Source organism: Hesperophylax consimilis, chromosome 18 (assembly GCF_061612785.1).
Source record: "Hesperophylax consimilis isolate HC1 chromosome 18, BYU_Hcon_1.0, whole genome shotgun sequence".
Lineage (NCBI taxonomy): Eukaryota > Metazoa > Arthropoda > Insecta > Trichoptera > Limnephilidae > Hesperophylax > Hesperophylax consimilis.
In genome coordinates, this window is record NC_142853.1 from 13,434,164 (window position 1) to 13,446,486 (window position 12,323).

The following is a 12,323-nucleotide window of genomic DNA, read 5'->3' on the forward strand; positions in this document are numbered from 1 at the left end:
CTAGTAATTTGTTTTTCTTCGTTTTGTTTAATCATTTATTTAAAAAATCACGAAAGCTTTTTAAAACAAACATGTTCTTCATTAAAAGAATCTCTGAAATCTAATACAAGTGTATTTTAATAATTGTACATCTGTGATAATGAACATTGTTTTTGGAAAACATAAAATAATGTTCGATGAAGTTGTTTCCTACAAATATCTATGCATTAGCGTTGAATATAAATATTGTTTTTTATAATTTGTCGTTTTTATTTGTACCTACTAATTACCATTCTTCGTACTAATCTTCTAGGCTCATTATACTGTCGTTATTCAGTTTTAATTAATATGTACTTACGGTGAAATTTACGAGAGATGAACGTTCATTGCTTATAAAACCGGATTTAAAGTTAGACTAAGTTTATTATTTGGTCGAGTTTACAGAATGGGAACATTGACTAAATTCACACTTTTTTTAGTGGGTTCCAAAACATAATGTTTGCGAGTAGGTACTTATCATTTAATTTAAAAATAATTAAAGATTAATTTACTGGTATTTTCGGTAATTTTAATCGTGCCTGCTACCATCATAATTACCTGATTTTTTAAATTGCGCCTGTGCTTAAAAATATTACGATCAAAACAAATCCAGAAGCGCCATCATATTGACATAGGGCTTTATCGATTGTCCGTGCTCGACCTCCTTGCATATAAATGTAAACAACAAATGATACTATAACGATGACGTCACGTACAATATTTCGTTGGGACTAGTATATTGTATTGATACATATTATGCAAAATATAATTTGCGGCAATCTTTAGACTGTCTTCAATATTTTGAATCAACCGCCCACAATTAAAAACTTTTAAAAATGTTTTTATAATAATATTAAAATTAAAATTCAGGATGACATAAACGGAGGTGTGTTTCATCGTGAGAGGAGAAAAAAGTTCAGGTCCTACGTTACCGACATAAAATTTAAAGATGTTCATTATAATAAGTCCTGTAGATATTTGGAAAATATGCATCTAATTACAATTATAAAAAAATAAATTAATCTATAGGTAGTACTTTTGGTCAACGGAGTTTTGGGTTATTTTCTACAAGAATTTTCAACATTCTTCCACAAAATATTCAACAAAGTGAATCCCTAAATTTTTAAACAATACTTAAAAATTTTGATAAATTTAATGATAAGCTGTTTTACTGGTGCACTCACCCAAACCCAACGTAACTGATACATAAGATTATTACATAAAATAACAAAACAAATTATAATTATACTATTTTTATTAATAATTTTACAAAAGTGGAAAAGAATGTGACCTTACTTGGTACCCCGTTCTAAGGTAACATTGTACATGGTTTTGTGAGTGTTATTGAAGTATGAATTAGTTCCTTTTTTTGTAAATATGTAAATCCTTTTTAGCGAGTTTTCTAACAATGTTAAAATATTCTAGAAGATTCTAGAAGAAAAACTTAACGTAAGCATTAATATTTGTCATTAAGGTCGCAATATTACATCTTTAACCGTCCTTCCGTGAAGATTGGGCGTTTCTAGCCCATTCCGGATCACAGAATTCAGCTGTTGGGAAATCCATGACAATGGATACGTTTTGAGCTTGTTGGCGTGTTCCAGCTAAGTTGAGCCATATTCTGGTTTTTGATTGGACACTGTAACGTTGTCCGAAACGTTGGCTAAAGAAGCAGTTAGCGCAACACGGCATAACACCCCAAAAATAAATAAAAAAAATACTTTTGGCCGTGAATTTTTTTTTTAATTATATTGGATATTTGATGGAATGATATTTTAAAGGCTTCATCTTCTGAAATACGAGTACCTTACTCGTAAACTTGCCAGTAGTCCTTTTGCAATCTGAAGTTTATCCTAGAAAAATATTTTGAAAAACATTATTTATTTATATTCTATTGTTTTCAGATAATTTCTATTTCTGATTTCTCTTTGAAAGAAGTTAAATTATATTATTTTCACTTCTTATTTAATATAAATTTATCTTGTCCCGGCTAAGTGGTAAGATTTAAAAACTTAAAATAATAATAATAATTTCCTGAAGACATACCAAAGGCACGTGATGAAAATCAGTCCCAGTAATAGATAGAAAGCAATTAGGTCCAATATTTGTTTTGCCTTGTTCAGTCCGCGCTTTATCCTAGAAATAAAACAAGGAAACTCATTATTTGGTCAGTTAGTGCCTGAGTTCGCAGATGCATCTAGTTCCTACACAGGCGTGCGTGGCGCATTGTGGGTTAAATACTTATTTTACTTTATTTAACTCCCTTGGGGCTTTTACATAAAATAAGTTATAACAATTTACCCCTATAATTTAATAAGAATTGTAAATTATAAAATATGGTTCGTTTTATTTCTTATTTAAATGAAGTTGTAACATTGAGAACAATAGGCTTTTTTAATAAAAATATTATTATTTTTTTCATTTTTTTATTGATGCATTAGAATAACTTTGATAGGGTAATATTGTGAGCCTCACTGGGTGCTCAACTCGTGCTTAGGACCCCAGATCATTATTTATATTATGTAGTTGTAAATTTTGTACAACCATTATTAGTAGATAATAAAGCTTTGAAATTGCTTCACGACATATGTTTTATACCTGATTAAATAAATTTATTTTTAACTGTCTTCTAAAAATTTTAATGCCAGTTACAGGTTTGTGCTAATGTGTCTCAAACAATGCAACATCAATACGTAGGGGGTTAAGTAGTCTGTTCGAAGGCCAGACTTGGTCGACCTTAGCGGAACGATTATCCCTCACACAGATATCAGCTTAGTATCGTTGCCAGTCAGTTCAGTGCTTTATTCTGTATTTTTAAGCTGAACTCTTTCTGTAACTCAAAAACAGTGTAGCAAATCATGTAGAAAGGTAGCACATATCCTGAACATCCCTTGGACACTATATATTAAGTTTTCAAATGTTAAATCTGAAGTGACCTACCAGGTAAGTATGGTACTATATATTATCTCCATGTTTAGTTAGTAGATCATTGTAAAAGTGTATTATATATTTGTACGGCGCCCTTGAGGTGATTTCGCACAAAAACGGCGCTATATAAATCATCCACATATTATTATTATGTTATTAGGCAGACCATCCCACAAAATTGCACTGGGTAATGTTGCGAAGACTTACAGAAGCTTTACAGAATATCGTTGGCATTTTTTGGATTTTTTTTACAGTATAAAACCATCCCTCGATTTACCGCAGGGGTAGGCAGAGAGGACTCGGTTTTAGCACACACTCATTGCCTCATTCACTCATTCACATTAATACATCCACAGTCCATAATAAAATTGGCCCGACTTAAGAATCTGGTTCACTTAATCGAAAATGTCAATCACATGAAGAAAGTTTATTAAATTATCGAAAAATATACATTTTTACAGTTGATAATAGTTTATGATACATTGGTCGACAAAAGGAACAAACTTGTGCCTCTTCCAATGTTTTTAACAGTTTTTTCATATTTTCAATCTCATGAAAGCAACGATATAAAAACGAATTTTGACAATATTATACATAGAAAAGATATCTAAACTTCTTCTCACAAAACATTCGACTTCTGAAATTTTAATCGTGGATTTTCTTTGCGTTATATGCCAAAATAGTCGAGTCGTTATCACCAGTAATAGGTTCTGTGTAGTACATACGTAGCCTATCAGATCGCAACTTTGACGTTTATTTATAATAATATTTGAACACGATGTCAACTCAGCCGCCGACCGTAAAATAAATTTCTCTTGTCTCAAAATTAGCTTTATAACTCACTGGGATTGATGGGTATGTAGCAAGATATAAAAAAGGACATACCAATAGCACAGAAAGAAAATCAGACCCAGCATTGCAAAGAAGGCACCGAGGCCAAGTGGGATGTATGGGAGTGGGAGACATCCATTATCTTCCGTATCATTATAATTACTATAATATCTGTGTAACCTAAAAAGAAAGAAAAATTAAACGAAAATTATCAACATTATTGTAGCGTATACTGTTTTGGATGAATAATTCTGCTCTTACTCTAAAATGGAACAAAGTTAGCATCATATCGCGGATTAATTACTACAACTAGGTAGCTCCGAAAATCTGCTTTTTCGAATTGCACACAAAAACCATATCTTTGTTCCCTCTCCTATGTACGCCACAAATAGTATTAAAGACACTAATTTCTGCTGTCGATGCATCGGTGAATCGGTGCACCCGCGTAATGCGTAAAATTATTCAATCAACTTTCCCACAATCAGTTCCAAATTTAAAATTGGAACTGACTGAAAGGTAAATTTCTAACGTTTTAAAAAAATTATTTATAATTTTTTTTTAAATGCAAGTATGTTCAGCTTCAAAAATCCTACAACTATAATATTCGGTGATGGTAACTATGCGGCATCGCTGGCCACTCTTAATACGATTTTTTCTAAATAAAACCTTTTGATTTACCTTAATTACTAAAAATGTAAACTGTCTGCATTTGGGAAATTTTTAATTTTAGCTTTTTAATTATTAATTGCGTTAAATGAACATTTGCTTTCGTTGTATGAGATGACCGCTAAAATAATTTCTGCTGACGACATTTTCTAATTCCTGATAACATTCAAGTGGCTAGGAGAGATATTATCAACATCTGATCTATGCAAATTAGGTAGGTACTATTTTGAAACTTTTTATAAGTAAAACTTTTTTTTTAAATGTTTAGGTAAGGTCAGTATAGATAGGTCAGGTTGACTGACTATAGGACCGCGCGATCACAGCTCAGCCTGGTCCAGAGGTGATTAGAATGACTGAGAGAGAGAGGGGGGAAAGGTTTATCGAGAACAAACACGCCTCTTGGACTGCGTATAAAATGGAAAAAATTTGCGCGAGCCGAACCAATTAACTAATTCGTGGTTCGCACAAACAAAAGTCAGTGACGAAACGCAAGGTAGAAATAAGGTTAAGGTACATTATTGTTAAGACCATAAATTTGGTTTTATTGTGATGAGAGCATCGTTTTAAGCTAAATCGGTAAATATGAAGGGTTTTAATTATGACATTGTTCCAAAACGAGTTTTATAACTCATCAGATTTGTTTGTAGCATGACATAATTATTTAAATTCTGTAGACGTACCAAAGAGAAGCGAGGAAAATCAGTAAGTGGGATAAAAACGATGCAATTATGTCCAATATTCGTTTTATGTTCAGCGCTATCCTAGAAATAAATATAACACACGGAAATCATTATTCATCTGTGGGTACTGTATACTAGAAGTCCATAATATAATACACGGAAATCATCATTCATCTGTGGGTACTGTATACTAGAAATACATAAAATACACGGAAATCATCATTCATCTGTGGGTACTGTATACCAGAAATACATAAAATACACGGAAATCATCATTCATCTGTGGGTACTGTATACTAGAAATACATAAAATACGCGGAAATCATCATTCATCTGTGGGTACTGTATACTAGAAATACATAATATAATGCACGGAAATCATCATTCATCTGTGGGTTCTGTATACTATAAATCCATATAATACGCGGAAATCATCATTCATCTGTGGCTACTGTATAAATATATCTGATATTGTATTAACCCCTCAGTCTAATTTGCTTACTTTTTGGGAACTGCTCATAAAATGGTCTCATAGAAAGCGTTATGTCTCCCTTAACGTGATGAGAAAAATGATCTAAACGATTTTAGGACGAGATTTTTTTTACATTAAAATCAAGAAGTTATCCACAGATCAAATTAAAATAAACACCTCTATGAAAATGAAAAGTTTGCGACCCCACTTTGAGAAAAAATGGCGATTTATACATTTGTCTAATAAATCCATTATTTTTTTATTATCAGCGATTTTAGTTCAGTGTTTAACATAAATTGAGCCATTTTAGAAACATTTTTTTAGTTTGCATAAAAAAAATTTATTTAAAAATAACATTTTAGTTCTAATCGTGAAATTTGAAAGCTTATTTCATAACTTTTCAAAAACAGTTTATATGTTTTGGATACAATCAGTAAAATTCTATTTCTTTGGTTTGTTTTTGCAAAGTGGAAATACTCTGAGTAGGCCTGAGAGGTTCATTATTATTGTTCGGGGTAGTTTAATCTTGTCAAAATGTTTGACTTATTTTATTTACTCATCAGTTAGAAAGATACAATTTTTTACAAAAAAAAATCAACATCAAAACCTGAAGACATACCATTCGCACGTGAAGAAAATCAGTATTAGTAATGCAATGAAACGATTATGTCCAGTAGTCGTTTAGCATTTCGCTGTATCCTGGAAAAAAAATTTATTTGTTAATTTTTAACCTGTAGATTATAATAGAATTTTTCGAACAAAATTTGATTTGTAAAAATTTGTGAATTTCTCTTGTCTCATAATGATATTTCAAACTCATCGGGATTGGGAATGCTTTACAGCAAGATATTTGCAAAAAAATTAACAATTTACAGAAAACATACGAAGGTACTATTTACATACCAATCGATAAACAATACAGAAAACATTCAATTGGTATGTACATTTTACATACCAATCGAATGTGATAAACAATACAGAAAACATACGTAGGTACTATGTACATAACAATCGAATGTGATAAACAATACAGAAAAAAATACGTAGGTACTATGTACATACCAATCGAATGTGATAAACAATACAGAAAACATACGTGGATACTATGTACTCGTACATACCAATCGAATGTGATGAAAAACAGTAACACGATTGTAATAATTATAATGACGTTCATTAGTCGTTTGGCATTATTCTCTATGCTGGAAAGAAATAAATAAATATATGAAATTATTTTATTTTTTTGTAGGTATAACTCGATGAGTAAAACCTTCAATGTAATATTTAATCATTGAAGATAATATAAGCGACTTTCAAACGAAAATTTGGAACCGAGAAGTCGCATAAATTCCGTTACGTATGACCGAAGGGGATAGGGTCGAAGTACATCAGTGGTAAAGCAATTACCTGGCAAGGCTGCGGTCCTGGGTACAATTCCTAGATAAATGAGAATCGCTTAAATTGCCTTCAGTGATTATAGATTATTTACATTATTCCACCTTACCAATAAAAGAGTTTTAAATTTTACGCAACTGATAAATAAAAATTTAGATACCATACATAAGTTTTTATTAAATTTAAAAGGCCTTTATTAGTAAGGATCATTATGTTTAATTTCTTATTGTATATTTGAAATGAAAAACTCAATTGATTATTACTTATAATGAAAATATATTTTGTTCCATTACTAATTTGATTAGATTTGGGACATCCGAATTGCTAGACAGCAACATATAAAAAAATATAAAAAACAACAATTTCTTGAAGACATACCATACGGCTGCGATTGTAATCAATCCCAGGAATATAAAGAAGGAAAAAAACTCCAGCACTAGTTTTCCATTCTGCACCATCCTTCATAAAAAATAAAAAATAAATATCTTTATACATTTGCACTGAATTATACATGAAATACATACTTCTGATTTCTATTTAAAATATGTAAAACTGTATATGTTTATCGTCACTTGTGTAATGTAAATTTCATTTTTTTACTTCAGCTCCACACAGGAGACCCAGAGGAAAAAAAATCCCGGTATATATTATCTTGAGGATACTGTGTTGAAAGTCTTGTTAGGGAAAGGAGGGATGAGAAGATGAAGATGGATAAGCAGGAGGTGGACAAACGCATCCGCCGCCAAAACCTAGACAAACCTCACCCTGTGAAACCGGGCACCCCTGCTAAGTCACAAAACGTAGCGAACCACTTGGGGTGACATATGGCAGGGATGTTGGTTAACCAATAACTGGTAACCATAATTATCTCTCAAATTTTGATTCCAATGTCCCGAAACTAGATTTACAACTCATATATAATAAGTAGCAGGATATGAAATATATAATATAATAAAACAAAACGAACAAAACCCGAAGTACCAATTGAAGGTGATGATAATAAGTCCTAGGAGTATGAAGGTCCCAATTATTTGCGGAAGCCGTCCTGTTTCCTCCTGAATACTAGAAAAAAAATTTAAAACGATAATCATTATTCATTTCAGGGAATTATATTTGAATTGTGCCAAGAGAAAAAAATATATATAGGTGTATTTATATGATTTCTGATTGCATTCTAATAACAATTTCCTGAAGACATACCAAATGCATACGATGATAATCAATGCCAGTAGAATAAAGTAGTAAATAATGTTCAGTAGGAGTGATAGTATTGCATTCTACTGTGTCCTAGAAAGAAATCGGTAAATGTCTACAAATATGGCATTTTTAACAACCTTTTCTGTGATTCGATTAAAAGTAATATAACTGGATTAATTTGTTTGGCCCACTAAACCTCAATAATTATTATTTTTGAAGAATGAAGGTCATCATTATAATATTATTTTATATACCGTATTCCACGCACACAACGCGAAACTTTGAGGGTGATTATTCATGACAAACAGATTTCATTAGTACCCAAATAAAAAAGTTATGGTAAATTTCTGTGTGGTTTACAAAGCGTTCGTATAAATACACCTTCATAATAATTATTTCTTCCCACTCGGTCAGCTGATCTATTTAAGGCGAGGCTTTACATGAAATCAATCGATCGTGTTGAGAGTGATGAAAGGAAGCCTTTACCTGGTGATGATGTTGGTTTCTTCTGGAGTCTTGTTGGTACCTTATACAATCACCATTAATGTTATATTTTCACAACATGACTCTGTTTATATTCACCACACAAAAATATAGAACTTGGGGATGAAATTTGCATCAGCAAAATAACATCCCCTTTCAAATACGAAGAAATATTGAACCATAAAACAAATGAGATATAACATATATGTGTCAATAACAAATGAATAACTTTCAAGGTCATTCAAGACTTTCAATACTTTTAAGAAGTGAAAGGAACAAAAGGAAACGAAAAATTGAATAGGACATTAGGATGAGGAATAATCACAAAATTGTTTCAATATGAAACAGTGAGGGTGGCCATTTTGCTATCCGAACACATGCACGACTCGCAATAGTAAAGCTACGATTAGACTGGACAATTTTTATTACAATTTTTTTTTCGTTTATTGGAATTGCTGTGATTAAGGAAACGTTGTTAGTTTATTTTTTATATTTTTTAGATTTTTTTTTTTTTTTACAGTGAATACCTCACAAGAGTCCCAACTGCTCCCGTCTGGAGCCAGTGAGACTATGGCATCCCCAATTGGGGGATGTTGTGAGGCTGAAGGTAAGTGGGGAAGGGAAAGAGGAAGGTGGGGAAGTACCTGGCTATTCAGATCTAGTCACTAAACACGGCTAAAGCCATTTGGAGCAACGTTTCAATTCTGAATGGTGGTCTTACACCAGGGCGATACTGGTAGTATCTTCCACTCTGGAACGTGCCGCAAATATACTATATATTATTTTAATTAATTAATTGTGAAATAACACAAATTAATCAAATAAAATTTATTTGCGCACGCCGGGTTCGAACCCGCGACCTTCGGAATGGCAGTCCAATGCGTTACCACTGGACTATGCCGGCCGTCATAAGATTATTATGAATGAACCCTTAAAACTTTGCGATATGAGCGTGGATCATATAGTAAATTATAGTTAATAATAATTGTATGTACAGCAAAAATTAATGTAAGAGAAGCAAGTTTTACTTAGCCGCTGGAACTACAATGGCATTTTGATATGGAAAATAAAAATCTTTAGTTAGTAAATAACTAACTATGACGCCGTTTCCCCGCAGGGGTAGGCAGAGAGGACGGACCGCCAAACAACTCGGTCTTGTCACACACTTCTTGCCTCATTCACTTTCATACATCGTCTCATATTTAGTAAGTATATTTTTAATGAGACTCACTTGGGTTCCAGAATATTTCTAAGACCCGTCAATAATTTTTCGGTTGTGATGTCATTATATTCCAGAACATCTACAATCGTGTGACTGGCGGTCCCTGCGCGATGTACCTGGTCTCCATAATATACACGTATGGTCAAGACTGGTACTTCGCAGTGAACTGCTTCTAATAGTTCTGGGTCACCAGCACGCGTTATGAGAGCCACGATGTTGGGGTGATCTATAGCAAACACCAAAAATTTAATTTAAGTTAAATTTGTTAAAGTTTTTGACTTGATTTAATAATTACATGCTTATTTTAACAACTTAACTTATATTTTTAAATAACATTGTTCAGCAATTATATGCTATATTTTTGATTAAAAAATAATATTCAGTTTGTTTTGTATTTTGACCACAATTTTCAAATTAAATTTGAATGAAAAGGGCCGCGCAGCCGTTTCTCTTAATGTTTCCATGATAACTCAACACATGACACTTTAAAAAACGATATAAAGTCATTATATCGTTTTTCAGCGATACAAAAAAGTAAATAAAACTAACTTACATTACCTAGTTTTGTTCTAAAACTTTATATCAGGTCACCTCCCTTAATGTACGGCGGACGCATAGTGTCAAAAATTTCATTTATGTTCTGGTCAAGTAAGGAATTTTCATGACGACAGAGCTTACCGTTGTAGGGAATGTACTGATTCAGAAACGGTGAAAAATTAGTTTGGCTAATCCATTTCCTAGTAAAATATTAGTCCATTCAGAATATATCAGAACTAATAAATAACCAGATGAGCTTTTCCTGATAAATATATGGATTAAATTCAATAATATAAGATTTTTTATGAACACGGATTCCGACATCCTAATAAGTTTGTTAGGAAACCTTTAGATTTTCTGTTTTACAATTAATATTGCTGTAATAGCGGTTGTTTATCTAAGATTTCCGGCAGTAAATACCATGGATGCTTACTAAGGAGATCATGTTGCGGAAGCCACTTGACGATTTTAACGTTTGCTGGTTTTCCGGGCATAGAGTCGTCTTCCCACTTCCACAGGATACTTTGAGGCAGACTTGAGAAGGCTTCTTGGAACGCTTTCAGTTTTGCACGAGGCCAAGACGTTGCTTTCAACTTCGATCCCATGCTGAACACAATGACTCCGTGTTCGGATGTATCCAAGTAATTCTGCAGATTCTGCAAATACTTAAACTTTGTAACCTGAAATATTAATCATCGATCACTCAAAAAAAATTGATTCTTTCGAGATGTTCCTGATTTTCCCATGACAGAAAGTACAGACAGTTTAAAGTCATAGGGTAGTTCCGGAAATTTGTGATGGCGAATTTCTGTGCAATGCATTACGTACCTTGTAGTTTTCTTTGCACATTCAAAACCTGATGCTCTAGAAAGAATGATAAATAAAATACAAATAAAAAAGCTTTCCCTTTCAAAAATTTTGAGTCTCCACTAAGCGAAGACACTATAACATAAAAAAAGCATCCACTGATCAAAAGCCGATAATAAAATATATTTTTTAAACATTGACAAAAAGGGCGGTCTTATCACATAGGAAAGTGATAATACATAATAGTACATTTGCTCGGATCTTTAGGTACAACTTAATTACATTTCGATAATGTATTATGGTGTGATTGGCTTAGTAAAAGTGTTGTTTAAAATATTTGGTCTCTTAGTCATCGATATTTTTAGCAAATTTGTATTGAATATTTTAAATTTCATACCTCATTGAGATTGACAGTGTCAAAATTGTTAAACTCCGCAAATACATTGTTCTCCAGGAGTCTTCCATTGTCCAGGCCTCCTGGGGATATCGCCGAGAGATAGCAGGATGCTATCACGAGCAGACCTCCAGCCAATAGAATCACAGGGCCTAGTTCTTTGCTTCCATTAACATAATACCATTTGGTCCGGCTCGAGGGTACAACGGATCCGGCGTACGTGCTCATCCTATTTTAAAATGAATAAAGGACTCCGATTGCAGAAGTTATAATGAACTGGTCAATAGAAGTAAATTTTGTTAAGTTAGGTTGTCCTCAAGTCAATAATACTGTTATCAAGTCAAACGTTCAATTTTCTTCATTTAATACTAAATTATAGGATTAAACAAAGCAAATTCTATTGATAAGTTCACTAAGCAAATCGATAATAACTCAAATTTTATGTCAAAAGTAACTCCTAGCCTCAAAAATTTGGGAAACATTGTCCTAAGGGACAAAATAATTATATACTACGCCCTGCTTGCATCAGATGAATAAAAATAGCATGTGAATCATCTTGGATTTTTTCATATCCGGCTTAATTTGTTGAACGACCTTGCGTGTTGATGGAAAATCAATATCCGAATTACCCATTTTACATAAATTAATAGGTATGTAATTAAATGAAATTAATAAACTTTGTTAAGACCACTA

At 32.5% G+C, this 12,323-nt stretch overlaps 1 protein-coding gene across 3 annotated transcripts; it reads right to left on the bottom strand.

Moving 5' to 3' along the window:
• Positions 1–1,310: 1,310 nt before the first annotated feature.
• Positions 1,311–12,323, bottom strand: LOC149415392 (UDP-glycosyltransferase UGT5-like). 3 transcript variants are annotated; one of them, XR_016303754.1, is made up of 12 exons: positions 11,634–12,323; positions 10,863–11,085; positions 9,902–10,118; positions 8,191–8,277; positions 7,972–8,052; positions 7,369–7,449; positions 6,717–6,797; positions 6,215–6,294; positions 5,124–5,204; positions 3,832–3,957; positions 2,065–2,154; positions 1,311–1,871 (listed from the first exon to the last, which is right to left on the bottom strand). XR_016303754.1 is itself a non-coding variant. In XM_089642324.1 (4 exons), the coding sequence occupies exons 1-4, from the start codon at positions 11,856–11,858 to the stop codon at positions 8,268–8,270; spliced, it is 699 nt and encodes a 232-aa protein (XP_089498450.1). In that variant the 5' UTR covers positions 11,859–12,323; the 3' UTR covers positions 8,128–8,267. The 3 variants fall into 3 exon arrangements, 1 of the variants encoding a protein (XP_089498450.1); XR_016303753.1 differs by having other exon boundaries at positions 10,863–11,109; XM_089642324.1 differs by lacking the exons at positions 1,311–1,871; positions 2,065–2,154; positions 3,832–3,957; ... (3 more) ...; positions 7,369–7,449; positions 7,972–8,052 and having other exon boundaries at positions 8,128–8,277; positions 10,863–11,109.